This window comes from Rhinopithecus roxellana, chromosome 2 (assembly GCF_007565055.1).
Source record: "Rhinopithecus roxellana isolate Shanxi Qingling chromosome 2, ASM756505v1, whole genome shotgun sequence".
In the NCBI taxonomy this organism is placed as follows: domain Eukaryota; kingdom Metazoa; phylum Chordata; class Mammalia; order Primates; family Cercopithecidae; genus Rhinopithecus; species Rhinopithecus roxellana.
In genome coordinates this window covers 40,243,861-40,265,602 of record NC_044550.1, presented here as the reverse complement: position 1 = coordinate 40,265,602, position 21,742 = coordinate 40,243,861, and the positions used below count along the sequence as shown (strand labels likewise).

The window sequence follows — 21,742 nt, the reverse complement described above, 5'->3', positions numbered from 1 at the left end:
TTATTTTTATTTTTGGAGATGGAGTCTTATGTGCCACCCAGGCTGGCGTGAAGTGGCTCAATCTCGGTTCACTGCAACCTCAGTTTCCCGGGTTCAAGCAATTCTCCTGCCTCAGCCTCCCAAGTAGCTGAGACTACAGGCGCATGCCACCACACCCAGCTAATTTTTTTGTATTTTAGTAGAGATGGGGTTTCTCCATGTTCCCTAGGCTGGTCTTGAACTCATGAGTTCAGGCAACCCGCCCACCTCAGCCTCCCAAAGTGCTAGGATTACAGACGTAAGCCACCATGCCTGGCCCAAATTCAGTACTTATAAAGATGTATATACTGAGCAGATATTTGATTTACTGTTTTATTGTGGAAATACATAAAATCAAGGCATTATTCAAATAATGAGGAGAGACTATGAAACAGGTAAGTCAACTGATTAACTATTTGGAAATACAAGATTAAGTTCCTATTCCCCTCAATGAACCCATATAAATTTCAAATAAATGAATAAAATGTAAAAGTTAAGAGGCCCACTAGCCAACAGATGGAAGCAACCCAAACAGTCCATTAACTAATGAATGGGTAAATAAAATGTGATATATATACACAATGGAATACTTAAAAGGAAATCCAGTCATATGCTACAACATAAATGAACCTTGAGAATAGTATATTAACTAACATAAGACAGCCACAAAAAGACAAATACTATGATTCCACTTACATGAGATAGACAAATTCATAGAAACAGAAAATAGAATGGTAGCTGCCAGGGGCTGAAGAGGAGACAAAAATGTGGAATTGTTCAATGGGTATAGAGTTTCAGTTCTGCAAGATGAAAAAGTTGTGGAAATCTGTTCCACAATAATGTGAATATATTTAACACTAATGACCTATACACTTGGAAAACAATTAAGACAGGTAAATTTTATGTTCTGTTGTTTACCACAATTTAAATGTTTTTAAGTTATTATTTTTAAAAAGAGATATGTATTAAATTACTTAAGCCACTTTTTAAAAAATTACTAAACTATAAAAAGATCAAATAAACCACTTACTCTAACTCCTTTCTAACAGTTCAGTGGCAAATATGGTTAAAAACACAACATATAAGACTAAAAGGAAAAAGGACTCAGATAAACTGAATCTGTAAAATGTGTATCTTTACAAAATTGATGTAAGGAAAAAATATTTACAGTTTCTTCAAATAAATTTGAAAAACTAACATGAATAATCTTCATAGAAAATATAAATTAAAATATTAATGACACTAAATCCAACAGTGCATTAAAATAATTCATCATACCAAGTATTCAAAACACAATTAAAATTAGGAAATCCTTTATTACAGTTCACTATATGGACATATTGAAGGGGCAGAGAAAGAACCGACCATTTCAAAAGATACCAAAAATGCATTTGATAAAATGTAGTACATTATTTCTAATAAAACTTAAGTAACTTAAGAAAAAGAGATGTACCCTAAACTGAAAAAAGATATCTGCATTGTATTTACTAGTAAAACAACAGCACTTCCATTAAAATAAGAGAAAGACAAGTATAACCTCTATTACCACTGACATTCAACGTTTTGGGGGTGGTTCAATACTCACGCAGTAAGAGAACAAAAACAAACACAAGGGACAAATATTGGAAATGAGAGAAAAAATAATTTACTGGAATCAATAGGACATTTGAGTCAGAAACTTCAACAGAATACACTGAATACAAGAATTCAGCTTAGTGGCCATACACAAGATTAAAATATGCCAATCAATAGCTTCCTATACTCCAACAATAACTAATTAAGAAAGTATAATGGAATAAAATATACCATTCATGATAGCAGTAAGAACTATAAAATAATCTGAAATAAATTCCACAAGAAGTGTGTAAAATCTATACAAAAACTAAAATTTTATTAAAGACAGATGAAGGGCCTGAAAATACACAAGTATGCCACGTTTACAAATAGAAATATTCAGTATTATACATGTATTTCTCTCCCAAATTAACATAAATTTCAATGTATAATCTGATATTTTATGGTCATGTATAAAAGATGATTCTAAAGCATGTCTGACATGTTAAATGAACAATATCCAAAACTCTTAAGAAAGAAGCTCAATGAGTGAGAACTGCCTTCTAAGATACCAAACCATGCTAACATACTAGGCTGAATCATATGAAACCAGATATTCAATGACTTTTGGCTTATAAAAACAACAATTGCGCAAGGTTCAACTGTGAAATTCACTCAAATTCTCCCACCTCACTTCCACCCACAAACTTCTTTCCAAGTAGTAAGAAACAGATGTAAGAGTTTACTAAATATTTAATACTAATAAAACTTGGTGAAAAACCAACAGGGCTCTTTCCTATGTTTCATTACAGTGCAACTTAATTAAGGCAAAAAACTAAAAGAAAGGTAAAAGAAGTGGTGTAAGGGGAGAAAGTTCCCTCCAACAATACCGGACAAAGAAGGATATCTAAGCTGAAAACTAAAGGATGAGAAAAAACAAAGAACCAGGGGAACAAGACACTAGGAAGAAAGTAAAAAGACCCTAGCTAGAAAGTCTGCATGTTCCAAAACCAGGAGGGTCAGTGTGAATAGATGACAGTCAAGGAACTGGAAGGGCTGGAACAAGGAGCAGCCATACAAAGTTCTGCAGGTCAAGTTAGGAGTTTGGATTTTATTCTAAAAGCAATGAGAAGTCAAATAACAAATGATATTTCAGAAAGATTAGCCTAATGCTACATGAAAAATGAATGAAGTATGGGGATTCAAGAGAAAAAGCTAGGAGATCAAATTAGAAGTCTACTATGAAGTTCAAGTAAGAAAACAGCCAGGGTTAAGGCAATGGTAGTGGAGAAGGAGAGAAGGAGAAAAACTCAAGACATATTTTGGAAGTAGAATGGACCTCTCCTAGTCTACCTCCTACACAGGGTAGAGAAACATGACCTAGTCCTAAACAAAGCATCTTTTTCCTTAGTGATAGTGGCTCGTTCAAGAATAGACACATGACCCAAGCTTGGCCCACAAGATTATTTCAGGAACCAGGAATGACTTTCATTCTTGTTTTGGTAGTCATAAGGACAATATAATCGTAGAATTGTATCAGTATAAAACATTAATTATCCCCCAATATCCACAGTCCCCTTCTTTTAGCAAAAGACTACTTCTCCACAAGGTTTACTTGGGTATATGGCCACTCAACAAGAGCTAAGCCTTAGATATGGCTGCGTAAGAAATTTCTGGTCAATGGGATATAATGGAAAACGATGTTGGCAACCCGTTGGTCAATTCCTCAAAAGGAAGTTACCTATGTTGACCTTTCTGTTTCTTATTTCTCTAGTATTAGTTTACTAGGGCTACCATAACAAAATACCATAGACTGGGTAGTTTAAACAACAGACATTTATTTTCTCACAGTTCTGGAGACAGTAAGTCCAAGATCTGGGTGTCTGCAGATTTGTTTCTCCTGAGGCCTCTCTCCTTGGCTTGCAGATGACCACCTTCTTGCTGTATCCTCACATGGCCTTTTCTCTGTGGGCATGTACCTCCGGTGTCCTGTGTTCAAATTTCCTCTTTTTAAAAGGACATTAGTCCGATGGATTAAGGCCCACTCATACGACCTGATTTAACCTTAAGTACATTTTTAAAGGACTTGTCTCCAAATATAATCACATTCTGAGGTACTTGTGGTTAAGGGCTTCAAAATATTAATACTAATGTTGGGGACACACAATTCAGCCCACAACAGGCTGAAACATGGAAATGATGCTAGTGAGCCACAGTAGATCTTGTAGATGAACACTCCAAATCAGAGCTATCCAATAAAACTTTCTGTGATGATGGAAATATTATACATATGCACTCTCCAATATGGTAGCCACTAGCTACACGTAATATTTAAATTAAAAATAAAAAAAAATTCAACTCAAATCCTTAGATGCACTAGTCACATTTCAAGAGCTCAGCGGCAACCTGTGGCTAGCGGCTACAGTATTGGACAGCACTGATTAAGGGATGGTGTATCAAGTGCAAGACAGTAGGTACTTAGATGTGTGAATAACCTGAAGGTCTACCTCTGGAGTAGCACATAAAAGAATAACAAATTTCTATCTTGCCTGACATGTCTTGGAATCTCTTTGTTCAAATGATCCATCCTATACCTTAACGAATACAGTTAATTGGAAGTGATATGCTGCTCTAACAAACTCCTAAAATCTCTGGAAAGACTTAGAGAACAGGTAGCAAGGAAACATCTCAGGCTGGAGATCTAATGACCTGTGCTCTACAGCTGCAGAACGTTTAGTAAAACTTGCCTGCAATAATTGGAAGAGCACATCATATGCCTACTAAGCCTGTAGTTCTAAGAAAAGCAGTTAGAAAAACTCGAAATATGGTGTGTGTTGGCTATTTAAAGATCAACGAGAAAGATCAATTCACCTATAAAGCAGTTTGCAAGCAGAGACAGACACGAAAACAGTGCTACTAAAAAGAAGCTTTCTCAGTGGCAAACTCCGACCTACAAGAGTCCAGTAATTTGAGGCCTCTCAGGGTGGAAAAGGCAGCTGCTTCTATCCTCTAAATACCAGGAAATAACTTTGTGAGTTCAAGGGTTCTCAGTCAGGTAGTAGCAAAGATCAAGTTGAGAGTGTTGCTTTTCCACCTGTGATGGTTTCTTAGCAAGAAGAGAGGACAGCAGACATTTTGTAGCACAAATACCTTCTCTCAATGAGTCAGTCAAATGCTAATCTAGGTACTGCTGTGAGGGGATTTTGCAGATGTAATTGAAGTTCCTAATCAACTGACTTTAAGCTAGGGTGATCATCCTCAGTGAGTCTGACCTAGTCAGGTGAGCTCTTAAAAGAGATCAGGTTCTTCCAAGCATATGAGACTCCAAACAGCAGCTGAATCTACAATTGTTCTCTCTTCGCTGTATCTTCCCTTCCTGACTGCCTATGGAGAACAGCTTCAGCCTAAGCCCATGGATTCCACCTTGCCCACAATCTTCTCCCACTAACTGCCTGCTGTACAGACTTCAGACTTGCTTAGCCAGCCCTCACAATCATGTAAGCCAATTCCTTGTAATAAATCTCTTAATACATAACAATCATACATAAATCTACTTGCTCTGCTTCTCTGGTTAAACTCTTACCAGAGTTTAACTGATACATCATCGAAGACTCTTATTTCAGATCCTCTAGAGGTAGCCAGGAAACCTAAGGGAGAGAGGAGCTAGCCTAGCACAGAGACCAGTAAATAAGAGAATCAGCAGGTTTCCAAAACTTATGACTAAGAGATATTTTTCTATAGTTAATGTTACATGGTCCCAATCTAAGAAAAACAAAACAGAAATCTATTATGTTTTTGAAAGAGTTTTACCAACAAACTACATTACTGGCCTAAAAATCTTACACTTGAACTTTAAGTAACCCTACAGGCCCTGCATCTACACCAATGGGTAGGGGGCTACAAAAGTTGTGCACTTCCTAGGGATGTCACACCCTCCAATGCCTACTACTTCAAATGTGGCTAAGGAAGATAACAAGAAAGAATCATCTAAAGAACTAAGCAAAGGAAACAGACAGTGAAAAGAGCATTCCTCTCATAGAAGAAAATCAGTACAACCAAGAAAGTTACTCAGTAGCCAAGGCAAACTTGTCACAACTCCTCCCCAGAAGGATTTCATTATTAATATATACCAATGACTGCTGTGTACTTCCTATTCTTCCCTTCTCTAGAAGAGTTTTCATTATGATTATCCTATTCCTACTCACTACTACACAACGGTTTGGGTGAAAAGAGGAAGAGATAGTTGTTTATTGTTTTATAGATCACTAGAATTATCTGAATTAAGAGGAAAAGCATTTTGTAGATTTCTTTCACTTAGAGCTATATGTAGTAACTGGATGGGACTTTGAATTGACTCTCTTGAGGAAAGAAACGATTAGGTGTTGGAAGAAAGGTTTGTACAAATGGTAGATGGCCAGAAGGGTGAGCCCAGTTCTCAAAAAACAAAGGTTTAGGTTGCAGCTGTAAACTTGAGAGTCACTGGTATATAGATATATAATGACACAATAGTTAAAATCATCTAAATGAGACCAGATACAAAACAGAAAAGGGTCCAATGAAGTAAATAAAGTATGTTTGCTGTGCGGGGTAGAAGGAAGCAAGATGACCAACAAAAAACAGTGAGGTAGAAAAAGGAGAAGGTCGTTTTACATGAGCAAAGAGAGGACTACATTTTAAGAAGCAAGAGTCAGTCAACTGCTATAGAAAGGAGTAAATAAGAAACAGACACAAGAATTAAATACTATATCCAAAAAGAGATCCATGTATCTTTGAAAAACAAAGTACAAAAAAGAATTTCTAAGAGTTTTAAAATACCGGAGTGAGGACGTTCTCCAGAAGTCATAAAAGAATAATACATTTTACTAAACAATAAATTTTTCTATGTTGTGAAAACAATGTCAAGGGAGAATACTGTAACACATAACACTATGAAAAATTAATACTTATAAATACCACCAACAAATCACTAAGAAAAAGATAAGACAATCCTAACAGAAAAACAGGTAAGGGACAAACCAGGAAATTTTTTGAAAAGACATCCAAATGAAGAACAAAGATTAAAAAACTTATACTCGATGTTGACAGTAATCAGAAAAATGAAAACAAAACACCATTTTTTGTTTAACAGATTTTTAAAACTAAGTAAATTAACCACATTTAGGAACATTCTCATACACTGCTGATGTAAGTAAAACTTGAGAGTATTTATCAAATTTAACATGTGCATACTCTAGCCCAACAATTCCATTTCCAGGAATCCATCCCAAAGAAATAGTTTAATACTCAAAAATAACTGTACAAGGATGTTCACTTCACTAATAGCAATGTAGTGAAAACAATCTAAATGTCTACCAAAATAAAAGATCAAATTATGAACATATGTATTATGGAACATTCATAAGTAAATAATAATGTGACAAATATTAACGTACTGTCACACACACACACGCACTCAGTCTCATCAAGAAACAAAAATTTGATATACACCAACTGTTAGTTAGCAGCATTTACTCTAAGAATGGAATAAAAAGCCCTATGTATTAGAAGACATTTTTGTACGTATAAATTCCCTCATTAGTTTATATTTTTAAATATATAAAAATCATAATCTGAAGACTCATCTCTTCAACTGATATATTTGAAGAAAGCTCATCAATAAAAATTTCAGCAAGCAAAATTTCTAAGTGGTACCTCTGCTCTTGTGATAATTTGATTACTACCTACCAAGGAAAAAGAATGAAAACACATATTTCAGGTAATGATTAATTCTAAAGAGAGAATAATAGGTGATTTTTCTATTCTTTAAATCTTTTTGAGTTTGTCAAGTTTTCTGCAAATATGTGTTTCTACAAATAGGTATAAATTAATGAATTACATTTAATTACATGTAATGCTATATTTAAAATCTTAAGAATTTTCATCCTACACTGTCTTGTAATTCAATCTCTCATATCTTAACCTATCTCCACCTGCATCAATCACAAGTATATTAATATAGATACTCTCCTTTCTTACTATAAAACCTTCAAGGTAAACTTAGAATGGATGACTCTTTAGTATAACCTAGTTGTCAAGGACACTCTAGAAAAATCATACATACAGACCTCATCTTAAAAACAAACAAAATATCAAAAATCACTGAGTATCCTAGGAGACACTCATAAAAGATATAAACTTTACCCTATTAGTATTCAAAAACCAAAACAAAATGATCCCTATGATCAAAAGGCACACAGTTACACCAAAAATGAACATAGATGCGCAAAAAAAGTACAGGACTTATACAGGGCTAAAATCATCTTCAGTTTTAAATTATAACTAGTTTTATCTCAACAAAATTTAAATTTTATGAATCTAGAAATTTCGTCAAACCCCTTATAATCCCTAGGTAATTTTGCTAGGTGTTAATAAAGCTTCTTAAATAAATTTAGTTCAAAGAGTATACTAGTAGTGATAATTATCACTATTATCTAATAATCATAGCTAATAAGATGAGATAATAGCTAATAATCATATGGAAAACTGAATTCTAACATTGTGCTAAGTTTCCATGTATGTAAGTTTTACTAACTACAATAGGTACAAAGTAATTTAACTTATTCATGTTTAACATATACAGCTATAATTTTAAATATAATTTTTTTCACATTCATTGGGAAGGAAATAGTTGAGATTAGACAATGAAAACAGCCACACATAGGAGATACTCAATAAATGTTTGTCAGGAGATACTCAATAAATGTATAGTATGTGCTATACTAGAGGCTTTGCCACAAGACTATTTTCATTATTAATGCCATACAAAGATAAACATGGCATAGAGAAAGAAAGAGACAACAATGGGGTCAAAGGCATTTGTAACACCAGCTGTAACACAAACAGGTGGGCTTCCTTTTCTTGCCAATCTTCAAATTTAGGTTGACAGGAAAGAGGGAAAGGAAAATAGATCTCTATGGTAACATATATTTATTCCAAATTCAAAACTAATGGAACTAACCTTTCCACTTCCAAAATAGGTTTCAATCAAATGTTTTTAAGCTAATTAAGAGATAATCCATAAAGAAACCAGACCAAGAAATAACTTTAGAACAGGTTCTTATTTCTTCACTTTCGTGTTTTTCTTTCTATTCCTTTCTTTCGTGGGGGAAGATGGGGATAAAAAAAGTGAAAGGTTAAATTAGGCAAGCTAATAGTATTTTTGGGAAGAGGAAAGGGGGAGGCAAAATTCCCTGCAAGAGATGCACAGCCATAAAGTAGTTCCGTAAGTGTGCCATTTCTAGAATGTACTATCAAATGATCTCAAGAAACAAAAAATGAATTTATTTTCTAAACTGAAATAGCACTATCTGGTACACAGTATGATATTCTCTACGATATAAGGAGTTTGAGTATGAAGTAATAAGCAATAAGAATATACTTAAATAAAATCGGCCAGGCGCTGTGGCTCACGCCTGTAATCCCAGCACTCTGGGGGGCCGAGGCGGGCGGATCACCAAGTCAGGAGTTGGAGACCAGCCTGACTAACATGGTGAAATTTCGTCTCTACTAAAAATACAAAAATTAGCCGGGCGTGGTGGCACCCGCGCCTGTAGCCTCAGCTACTCGGGAGGCTGAGGCAGAAGAATCACCCGAATCTGGAACGCGGAGGTTGCAGTGCGCCGAGATTGCACCACGGCACTCCAGCCTGGGAGACAGAGGCAGACTTTGTCTCAAAAAAAAAAAAAATAACATAACATAACATAATATAACATAAATAAAAAATAAAATATATTTAAGTAAAATCTACAGTCCTCCTCAATCATGGATTCCATCTCCAGCCCTACCATCATTTTTAACCTATCCCTCTCTAGACCTTCTCGTTTTAGTCATCATTTTCATGGTACAGCAGCCAAAAATATACATAATCTATTTTGTGCAGATGTAGCATAGCATTATTTAAAATGAGAATTATGATTCCGGTTATCGCCAATGCCTTAAATTCACCCTACATTATACTAAGCTTTTACGAAAAAAGCATGCTGTATTTCAGATCATTTACTCAAAACACATTTTTTCCCTTGACTCACAAAAACGTATTTAATATTTTTCAATTTATTCTCAACAATCTTGCTGCCCATTCTTATCGGCATAATTCACTCTGAATCCCAAGTTTTGAGAGATTTCACCATATATCAAAATTGTTTATAAAGGCTGCGTACAGTAGCTCACACCTGCTAATTCCAGCACTTTGGGGGCCAAGGTGCGTGGATCACTTGGAGCTGGGAGTTTGAGACCAGCCCAGCAAATATGGTGAAACCCTGACTTTAATAAAAATACAAAACAATGAGCCAGGCGCAGTGGCTCACGCTGCAACTCCAGATACTCGGCAAGCTGAGGTGGGAATTGCTTGACTCCCGGAGGCGGAGGTTGCAGTGACTCGAGGTCACGCCACTGCACTGGAGCGTGGACGACCTTGTCTCAAAAAAAAGAAAAAAGAGTTGTTTATAAAGACACTAGAAATGGCTCCAATAGGAGTTCCTCAAGTACTCTAATGCTTGCTGTTGTTGTTGTTGTTGTTGTTAGAGACAGTCTCACTCTGTTGCCCAGACTAGAGTGCAGTGGCGCGATCTCTGCTCACTGCAACCTCTGCCTCCGGAGTTAAAGCAATTCTCCTGCCTCAGCCTCCCAAGCAGCTGAGACTTACTGGTGGGAGCCACTATGCCCCACTAATTTTTGTATTTTTAGCACTCTGATGTTTCAAATGTAAAATCTTTACATTTTCTTCTCCCCACTCTTTTATCTCTAGTCTCACTCAGAAGTCAACTTAAAAATTAACTCCATGCTGGATGTGGTAGCTCACGCCTATAATCCCACAGCATTTTGGGAGCCTGTGGCAGGAGGATCACTTGAAGCCAGGAGTTCAAGATCAGCCTGGGCAACAAAGTGAGATGCCATCTCTACACACACACAAAAAGTTGACCCTTTAAAACATCATGTAATGTTTATGAGTTTCATAGGACAGAAGGCACTCTAAGTTATGCTTTCGATAATCAGAGCTATATTAATTGAAGTATCACAGCATGCTTGGGGAAAATCACAGTTAATATTTCCCTTTTCAATAACTGAAACCCCAAATTATAAATCATTATAAAAATAATACCTATATGGTCCCACAACTCTACATCCCGTCATGAATGAATAATACTAATTTCTAAAGACAAAAAAAAATGTTAAGAAGTGAAGCACTGTTAAGTCAGAAAGAGTATTTTGCTTCTGGGTAAGAAGTAGATGGGCATAACTCTACCAGATAGGTAAGGTTCAACAGGACTAGAAGGGTATTCACATTTACCCACCACCTTCAATTCCCTAATGACTTACTTTTTTTTTTGAAAAGATGAAAGCTGAAAAAAGTTAGTTTTGGTGTAGGTTACACCATAGATGTTGGTGCCTCCTACTGGTCCTAACAAAAATATAAGTGGTACCAGCAGGCACTACTTCACATACCAATGTGAAGTAAAAATTCCTTTTCATCGGTGGTCAAGTATGGAAAAATTATGAAGGTCCTCATTAAATCCACATTTTTTAACCCACTAAATTATCCTTATAAAAATTCAGATAAACTGTCATAAACGCAACTGCACTGCCTCAAGGACCTAAAAATTGTTTTCCTAATCAACTGGATGGCATAATCAGGTAACAGCAGAAGCAGGCTATAGTCTAGCGAATTTCTGGGAGTCAAAATATGCTACTTTGATGATTATTAAACACTGAAAACTTTCACAATACTAATTCCAGTTAAGTTGGTGAGGTTAAAAATGACTAAACTAAAAATAAGGGTTCACTTAAAACATCCCACAGAGGTCTACTGTAAATAATAGCTGCAACCAAGTTCTGTTACCTCAAGACTTGAAGTCCCAAAGATTTCCCACACTAAGTGGCTAATAAGAAATGTTTATGAGTTATTCTTACTACAGAGATGAGACTTCATGAGAACCTAGCAGAGATGCAAAGACTTACATAAGACACATGGTACTATGTAGTAGGAGATATAAAGATGAGTAAGACAAGGCTTTTGCTTTCAGGTATGACAGTCCACAGCACACAGTGTAAACTGCTTCATTAATTAAAGGGCAAAACATGAAGATATAAGAGAAAAGAGAGTAGGCATAGGCTGGTTTACCAGAAAGATGAGATCAATCTTGGACCCATTGCTTCACAAATAGGCCTTCTTTGTTATCACATTATCTGCTTAGTTAGAAGCAGTTTCCAAACTCTTACTAATCCAAATAAATGACCAAATTCCCCACTAAATCTGTAGTTAGAATGTTTTAAAGTAACAAGGTAGAAGGGAGAGGAGGGGGGTACCAGACCTCTTTGAGGATCTAATGAAAATTCTGCACATATACTATGGGGCTAGGGCAGAAAGGAAGAAAAATAAAGCCTTATAAGCACCTTCAACAAAATATTTTGTTTAATATCAGAGGATTCACAGCTTATCCAGACCCCAAGTTAACAATCTCTATTTAAAAGAAACATTTTTTTTTCAAATTAATAAGGAACGATTACCTTGAAAACTAAATATTTTGAAAGGCAAGGAAAAAGCGGTAAATTGCCTCTAGAAAGGGTGGTTTTCCAGTATGAAGTTTTCATCTTGTTAACAACTTAATTCTAGGTGGTGGGAATATGGATTATTTTTCTATACTTTTCTGTATTTTTTGTTTTCTTTTTTAGTGAATTTTTCAGAAGAAATGGAAAGAAAACTTGGGGTGACCAACTTGTCTTCAATGGCTGTCCAACTGCCGAAAAGCATCTTCCCTTATACAAGCTGAATTTGCTAATATCTGAAATATGGTACTCAACACTATACAGCATGACAGAGTGTATGAATGAGAGAATAAATGAATGAATGAGAAGGCTTAGAATCTAACAGTCCCAGGTTCAATCCCATTCTGACATTTATTAGCTATGTGACCCTGATGAGGTTGCCTAAAATCCTTCTATGCCAGTATGTTTACCTGTAAAATGAATGTTCCCTGCCAACACTTGAATACTTCTGAAACTCACACGTTATTCAAGATGTACATTTAACCACTTAAGCTCACTCTCATACCTCCCCAAACTTATAATATTTATTCATTGGTGCATTTTTAAATCGAGGTGTCTTACAACAGTTTTGTTCACCATTGCTCACCCAGTATAGCACAATACCTAGCACATAGTAGGAACTCCAAACATTTATTGAATAATGAAAGAAATATAGCAGCACCTACTTCATAGGGTTACGGCGAGAATAAAATGAGAATACGTGAAAACTGTATTAACTCATTTAACTCTCATAACAATGTTATAAAGTAGAATCTACTATCATTACCATTTATACCATTTAAATGAGGAAATTGCAGTAGAGATTTAAAAACTTGACCAAGGTCACAAAGCTAGTAAATAGTGGATCAAGGATTTAAATCCAAGCTCCAGAACCCATACCTTTAACCTTTACCTAGCCTTCACAAACAGTAGGTACTGAATAAGTATTCATTTTTATTTACTCATTAAAAATGTTAGGAGGCTTAAGGTACTTACCAGGCATTCAACAATCAATTCGTATTAGTTTAACTGGCTTTCCCCTTAATACTTACAGAAGATCATCATCGCTAAGAAAAGGAATTAAGAAATTAGAAAATGTTGAAATCTAAACTTCAGCTATTCAGAAGCCCTGGGAAGGATCCAAGGGAAGAATTTCTATTCCTTCTCTTCTTTTCCTAAATGAATGCTGAATCCTCCCTAAGTACTAGTTATTCACTAAAAATGTTTTGTTTTTTTCTAGTACTGTGCTTAAGCAGGAGAGAAGACAAGATAAATTATAATTAAGACAGACTACTGCTTCAAAGATCTTAACATCTAGTTTACAAATACTGCTACATCAATTAAGAGATGAAACAAGCAAGCTTCTCTGGGCTAATCTAGGATTCTAAGCATCACAAAAGAGGAATTTAGATAGCACTTTTCCAATAAAAAAAAAAAAAAGTTTCCAAATGCAGCTGAACACAGCCTAATTCTGAAATATTTTTTCTCTTTCCCTCATTTTCAACTCTCATTTTCTGTCTGTAAACAGATCCTCCCTGGCCTTGCAAATCGTTTCAATACTAAGTCAGTACTAATTCATTTATTGGCTCCTTTTGTCTAAAATTTCTTCACTAGGTTTATTTCTTGATTTAGTCACAGGTTACTTACAAAAATAGATGAAATTCTGATCAACTCCTACTGTATTTATACCTTAAGCATCTTCAACAAAAATGTTTTCCCCCTTTGAATTCTGCTTTAGAAAATAAATACTAAGATCCCAGTGCGCAGTGGCTCACGCCTGTAATCTCAGCACTCTGGGAGGCTGAGGCCAGTGGATCACCTGAGGTCAGGAGTTCAAGACTAACCCGGCCAACATGGTAAAACCCTGTCTCTACTAAAAAGACAAAAATTAGCCAGGCATGGTGGCAGATGCCTGTAATTCCAGCTACTCGAGAAGCTGAGGCAGAATTGCTTGAACCTGGGAGGTGGAAGTTGCAGTGAGCCGAGAAGAGACCGTTGCACTCCAGTCTGGGCAACAAGAGCAAAACTCCGTCTCCAAAAAAAAAATACTAAGATCATTCAGTCATATTCAAAAATGCATTTAACAGAATGCAATGTTATTTCTGAAATAAAATATCAACTCTTGAAATTATAAGATTTTTTTCTTGTAATAGTCAAAAGCAATTTAATTAATTCTGTCCACTAATTTGAAAGAGCATCATGGCTTTTATGTTAGAAAATACATTTTTATTTTCCATATTGGTCAGTCACTCACTGAAAACCAAGAAAATTATGCATTTTCAATTTTACATCTAAGATTTTGTGTCAAATAGAGGGGGAGAGGGAGGCAGGAAGCTCTTGGTCTTATTTGTTTCCAGGTATACCCAAAGTTATGCAAATTATCTAAGACATGATTAACCTATTCTGAAATACTTTTAAGTAAAATCCTATTCTCAATAACCTACTCCAATGTCTAGGAATTATATTCTTAGTGTTCAACACTTAGATGAAGCTCTTATTTAAATTGATTCTCATTTCCTTCCATTTTTCCCCTTTGGGCAGATACAGAGATTATTCAGATAGCATTTCTTTATAGCAAAGCTATATATTTTTGTTAAATTAAAGTTATCCTTTCAGGTTAAATACCACAAAACCATAACCTTTCATATTCCTTCTTAATCTTTTGATGATTTTTACTGGAAGGATAATTTTAAAGATCATTTTATCTACTTTTTTTTTTTATTGTGTAGCCTATAACAGAATGAATTAGAGAAAAGATAACATTGTGATTTTAGCCACAAGACTTCCTAGCTCCAGAAAGTTAGGCTTCTGCTGACATGTCAGTAAAATGGTAATTAAAAGAAAAACATTACACAACTCACTCCATTTAGCTTACAGTTTTATTTGTCTTTACTTTGGTCAAAAGATGAAAATGGGGCAGAGACAACCTGTACACCTTTTTGTCTGCTCATCCCTCATCTGCATAAATTTTTTTAATGGGTACACTTTTTTTTTTTTTTGAGACAGAGTCTCGCTCTTGTTGCCCAGGCTGGAGTGCAATGGTGCAATCTCGGCTCACTGCAACCTCCACCTCCCGGGTTCAAGCAATTCTTCTACCTCAGCCTCCCAAGTAGCTGAGATTACAGGCACCTGCCACTAAGCCTGGTTAATTTTTTTGTATTTTTAGTAGAGATGGGGGTTTCATCATGTTGGCTAGGCTGGTCTCGAACTCCTGACCTCAGGTGATCCGCCCGCCTCGGTCTCCCAAAGTGCTGGGATTACAGGCGTGAGCTACCGCGCCCGTCCAATGGGTACACTTTCTTACACATATTTCTCCTGACTCATCTTCATAACAAATGACAAACCCATTGTTTAATACCATGTAAGATAGGATAAGGTATGTTAAAAACATAGAAATACTACCATAGTTGGTCAAAGTCAACATAATCATTCCTATATTATAAAAGGAAAACAAACCTGACCCACAAAATAAACATACCTACAAACTTACAGCCATTCTTCATGATTTAAGGAATTACTAAAAGTTCTGCTTATTAGGCTGTATTCCAATGGACAAAACTACCTAGGTATGTGAAGTCTGCAGCAGAATATCCCAGTGAGTAGTGAATTCAACTATCATAACCTGGGTCTAAACTAGAGCTTAATATTTTCAGGAGAATTTAAAATTTTAAGTAATGGTATTCTGCCTATAGCTGCATGATTGTGTTACCTTGCCATTCAGTAACTATTTTTTCTGAATGATGTCAGAAGGGTGATAAGAGGAAATAAATTATCATTAAAAAGTGTACAGGTCTGAGCCATTAGAAAACTTTGATTTCTACTTTTGCTACTACCCACCACAATCACCTTCCTCTAAACCTTGTTTTCCTCCTTTTTAAAATAAAGAGTTGACTTATCTGTAAAATGTTTCTCACCTTTGAGAAGAATCATACAATTGAATGATTCTAAGTACCATAACAAATGTTATTAGGGATAAAGATCCCATCACATCTTTCTCTTCCTTGTTTCACATGCAGCCAGAGCAACACACTATCCTAAACATCCAAGTAGGCCAATATAAGTCTATCAATACAAACCTATTCTCAGAATCCAACAGGCTAAAAGGGAATAGAAACAAGGAGGGGCATATTTTTGTCATACATACTTGAACACTTAATATCTCTACCTACGTAACTTCATCCAGTCTGAGATAAAAGAGAGTCTGGTCTTCTACAAATAGACATGTGTCAAATCCTTTAAAAGGTACTTCTCTGTTTCAACAGAGACCAGGATTCAATAAACCCAATTTTCAGAAAACCAGACTTGCATCAAAATAAGTTCCATGTTTGTGGAAGAGAATAAATAGTAAGTGGTAGTTCTAGATGAATCAGTTGGTCTCCTCTTAGAACTAAGTTTAAAATCAGTCTTCAAAGCTGTTTTTCCTCTGCTCATAAAGATTTCCCTCTCCAGATAAAGACTTTTCTAGATTCTACTTCAGGAAGGAGACAAGAGAGTGATAAAAGAGCTAATAACTAGTAAAGCTAACTCTCAGTTGGTTGTCAGTATGGTATGTTTTACTGAGCCTTTGGGTTGTAAGGGCTTCTGTGAGGAATAAGGTCCTGCAACGCCGCCTGTCTGTGGACCCAAGAAAAATTACAAAGTTATTATGAAACCAGATCACTAGGACAAACCGAGAGGCCTTCCTATTCCAACTCACCACAACCAGGCCTGGCTCCACAACCAGCCGACTCTTTGGCTGCCCCATATTATGGGACAACAGGTCCTAGCTTAATTCTAATTCACTAAGGAGACATCTGAAGACAGGTATGTATGTACGTGTAAGGATCAAATATATTTTTCATCCACTTACAAATGTATATGGTCATTTATAATTATTTAAAGTTACTGACAAATGTATACAAATACAGCATCAGCTCATCAAAAATCCTTGGGAGATCGAGGAAGTGAAGTTACTTCAGCAGCCAGGATAGTTACGAAAAACCCTGCAGAACAGTATGGAAAAGTACAGCTTCTCACGTGTCCCTCACATACACAAACACTTAGCTCTGAGTCCATTACAACCTTACGTCCCCCTCAAACTGCTCCCCTCCACCTCACAACTGGGAGAAGTTGATCAACCTCCTAGTTGGTCCCCAAGAGACTCATCTACCTATTATTTTACTCCTCCCGCTTTGATCCCGATCCCGTCCCAGACTAAGGTGGCCCTACTGGCCCCAGGCAGATCACCCCCCACCCCCCCCCCCGGCGTGCAAACAGGGAATCTAACCAATTCTCTCCATCCTTAACCATGTGAGCCATGCCATGATAACAGGCTGTTCACCAACTCTGTGAACTCCCTAGTCCTCCCACCCCCACGTGTCAGCTACCCTCCCCCACATTCCCACACCTCACGATTTAGGCCGAGGGAAGAAAGGGGGCAGTCGAAAGCCTGGCCCCTAAGAGATCAACCCACTGGAATCTGTCCCACTGAAAGTCCCCTCCCACCTTCGGCCCCTATCCCTTACATTCCCTTCCTCCCTCCTTCCTTTGAAACCAGGCCCTTGCCTCAGAAACCTCCTCTTCCTCGTCGTCGTCGTCCTCTTCTTCCTCGCTGTTGTTACTGCTGGTGCCGCCGCCGCCACCTCCGCCTCCACCGCCGCCTCCACCGCCGCCGCTGTTGTCGCTGTCGCTGCTGCTTTCGCTGCTGCTAGGGGGTCGGCAAGTCCGGTTACGCTTGGCCTTGTGGTGCTGCTGCTGCGGCGGCTTCTTCTTCAGGAGCAGGTCGCAGACTCGCACCATCCCACGAGGAGACGAGGCCGAGCGAGCTCCGCTGCTGCCGCCAACGCCGCCGCCGACCTCCGCCGCCGCGGGGGGGCCCGCCACAGCCGCCACCGCCGGGGGGCTCCCTTCTCCTTCTGCAGCCGTCGCCGCCGCCACCGGAACCGTCGCCTTCTCCATCCCCAGGGAAAGAGGGAGGGCGCGGACGGGGGAGGGGCGTGGGGGCTACGCTCTACCGCGACTTCGGCCGCACTGGGGCCGACACAGCAATCGGTGCCGCCTCCGCCGCCACCGCCTCGGTCACCTCTACTGCCGCCGCCGCCGCCGCCGTTCCGCCAGCTCTCACCTCGTCTCGCGATACTAAGGGCGGGGAGCCTGACGATGGGAGGGAGGGAGAGGGAGGGAGCAAGGGAAGGGGGATGAGGCGTTTAAGAGGGAGACCGGGTGTCGGGAGAACCAGAGGAGACTAGAAAGACGGGGAAGTGTGCCTGGGGCACGTTCCGAAGGGGAACGGCGGGGACAGATAAGGGGGGCGCGATTGCAGCCGGAGCGCCCGCGAGCTCCCGGATTTCTTCTCTTTCCTCTCTATTTCCCGCACACACAGCCCTGCAGCCCTCCCTTCTTCCTTCCTGGCTTGTGATTAGAACGCAGCCGCAGGCGGAAGTGCAGTGACGCCATCAGCCGTCGCCTGAGCCGTGGGGCGCGGGCGGCCGAAAGGCGAAAGTGAGATTTCGAGGGCCGGGTCTCGGACCCCGCGGGCGCGCTGCGCTGCGATGTGTGGGGAGTACGGGGAGGCTGGAGAGGAGCCGGCCCCGGGCAGTGTGAGGTGCGGAAGCGCGGTCCAGACACTTTGTTGACTGGAGGCCGGTCCGCCAGACAGGAGGTGGGGCCTCGTTCTGGACTGCTGTACGTAGTTTTATTCCTGGTCGTTTTTTTCGACCGCACAAATCGAGAGATAAAGCTTTGGATCTTGAGAGATGGCGTCGTGTTGGGAAAAGAGCCTTCTTTACCTAAGTTTAAGCTTGGCTCATAGACATCCCCTACGAGTTTACACGTGTGTAATATGAAGGCAGTCGATTAGGAGATGTCTAAGATCATCACACCTCAAGTTTACGAGGGGAGGAAGACACGGGAAGGATGCGTGGTCTGTGCCAGACTTTGAGACGATTCTCTGAATGACCCTGATTTAGCTCTTCTGGCCCTCTTAGATTCAACTTGGAAGCAGGCATAAATATTATTGTTGGTATACTTCTCTCGGAAGGAATATTGTGATTGGGGTTGTGGGTTCATTTTTAGGTGTCTAAAGAACTTTCAGGACTTTTGAAATGATAGTGGAGCCCATTGAACTCAGAATTATCCCTTTCTGGTCTAGTGGGAGTATAGTGGCATAAGGAAAATGAAGCAAACATCAAAGACAGATGTACTGGCACAAGATTAAAAGTATGTCTCAGCTGACATAGTTGCCATTTTAAGACTGCTAAGTTTAGCTGAATATGCCTGGATTTTTTTTTTTTTTTTTTTTTTTTTTAGCATTTTTTTCTTTTTAGCATCGGCATACCATATGAAATGTGGGCAGTTGCCAGTACTCTACAGAGTACCATGGCAGAATTGGCAATGACTAAATCATTCAAACAAAAATTCATCATGTGCCTACTGTGTGCATAATTTGTGGAATCAAATTCTCTGTTTCCAGGGGCTTTACAGTGTAATAACTGCTATAGTAAATATATATGCAGAGTGGTAACCATCTGCCTATTCCTCTCCTACGGTCGTTGCTGAGTTCCAGTGTAGAACAAAGCACTGCATTGTGTATCTCACCACTACTGATTTAAATTTTATAATTTCAGCTGCATCCCTCCCTCCTACTTTGTATATTCTTCAGCATCTTTTTCTCCCTTTCCACTTGAATACTTTTGCAGTCTTTAAATCCTAGCCCATTTCATTATATGACTTTTAACTTATAACTTCACAGTTTTCCAAGTGCTAGAAATTTCCTGAGATTTCCTTTTCTCCAGTATCCAGGAATGAGAGACTCCCTGTTCATATGTGAGATTAACTCTTCATAAATATTCTAGTTCCGATACCCCTCTTTCTCATCCAGTAATTATCTTTTCTGTTGTCAACCTTCTACAAATTCTGGTTCCTTAGCTAATTCTTCTGTAGCTTTCAGTTGTTTCCTTCACAAGCAAACTGTCTTTCCTTAAAAAGTATTCTATACTCAGGAGGCTGAAGCAGGAGAATCGCCTGGACCCGGGAGGCGGAGGTTGCAGTGTGCTGAGATCGTGCCACTGCACTCTAGCCTGGGCAACACAGCGAGACTCCACCTCAAAAAAAAAAAAAGTCTTCTACGTTCAGTGTCTTTTTTGTTTTCTGAAATTGACTTGTCAGCACTCTGCAGTGTAGTTTCCGTGTCTATCGTGCTACCAAAAATACTCTCTTTAAAGTAATCTCATTGTTTGGAAGAAAATGAGTTTTTTGCTCATTAGTGTAATAGTGAAATGATGATCCTATTTCACTAGTAGGATAAAGTTCAAAACTACTAAAATGGACAAGGCCCGTAAAGTCACTTTCTTTTATTTTTATCTAACTTTTTTTTTCCCTGCTAGAACCTCTGGCAGGAACTGACTAGCCCATGAAACATTTCTTCCTGGGCACACAGCTAAACTAAATTTCACAGCTTTCCTTGTAGTTGGTTGTAGTCATGTGATGAACCACTTTTTCTTTTTTTTTTTTTTTTTTTTTTTTGAGACAGAGTTTAGCTCTTGTTGCCCAGGCTGGAATGCAATGGCACAATCTCAGCTCACCGCAACCTCCGCCTCCCGGGTTCAAGCGAGTCTCCTGCCTCAGCCTCCCAAGTAGCTGGGATTATAAGCATGCACCATCACACCCAGCTAATTTTGTATTTTTAGTGGAGACACGATTTCTCCATGTCGGTCAGGCTAGTCTCGAACTCCCGACTTCAGGTGATTTCCCCCCGCCTCAGCTTCCCAAAGTGCTGGGATTACAGGCCAGAGCCACTGTGCCTGGCTGTGATTTACTTCTAGCCAATGAAATATGAATGGAAATGATGTGCTCATTTTTAGAATTAATGAAGTCCTATTCTCCCTTACTCTTTCTTCATCAAACTGATGCCTTTCAGCATGGTGACCCTGAAAACTATATATTGGAGATGCCAAAGACAGAAAAGAGAAGAAGGAGTGGCTGAAACATTACTTGGAAGAGAGCCACCACAATTAGAAACACTCCTTTTTGGACTTCTTGTAAGAAAAAATTGAGATTTGAGAATTTATATGTATAGGAGCTAGAATGACCATAGCTAGTCCAGAAATTGGTACCAGAAGTAGAGTACTGCTAAGACAATAACCTAAAATATGTTACATCAGCTTAGGTATGATGTAGCAGGTGGTAGAGAATGTGATTTGGAGGCTGGAAAAAGGAGGCCCATGTTTGCAGTGGCAAAGTAATTAGTAAAACTGTCACCTGAAATCAAAATCAGATCACCTATTTAGATTAGCTCCAGAGGAAATGATTGAAAAGAGCAAAAGTAATACTACGTGTTGAATTTTATATTTTACTTTTAGTAAGTTTTATTAAAGAAACTCAGGAGATACTTGGCAGAAGTGAGAGTGTACAGGAATATTTCTCAGGGAGGGTTGGAAAAGGTGACTTTTTAAGACTTCTAACAATATTAAAAAAAAAAAAAAACTAGAAGAGGTCTTGAGTATAGTTACCCTTGAGATTAAGTCCTGCAACAAAGATCAAGAAAAGGGTTTGGTCTTTCCATTCAAAGTCATTATTGTAGATGGCTTCAAGATAGCTATGATAAAGGTCTAAAGGAACTGGCATAGGA

At 38.4% G+C, this 21,742-nt stretch overlaps 1 protein-coding gene across 1 annotated transcript in view; it reads right to left on the bottom strand.

Moving 5' to 3' along the window:
• LOC115893861 (ankyrin repeat domain-containing protein 17-like) overlaps nucleotides 1-18,528 on the bottom strand; it is a 135,400-nt gene extending 116,872 nt beyond the window's left edge. Inside the window, 1 exon segment of the mRNA XM_030919086.1 lies at nucleotides 17,680-18,528. Within this exon segment, the coding sequence (XP_030774946.1) occupies nucleotides 17,680-18,072 (393 nt within the window). The 5' untranslated portion in view covers nucleotides 18,073-18,528.
• Between the last annotated feature and the right edge of the window lie 3,214 nt (nucleotides 18,529-21,742).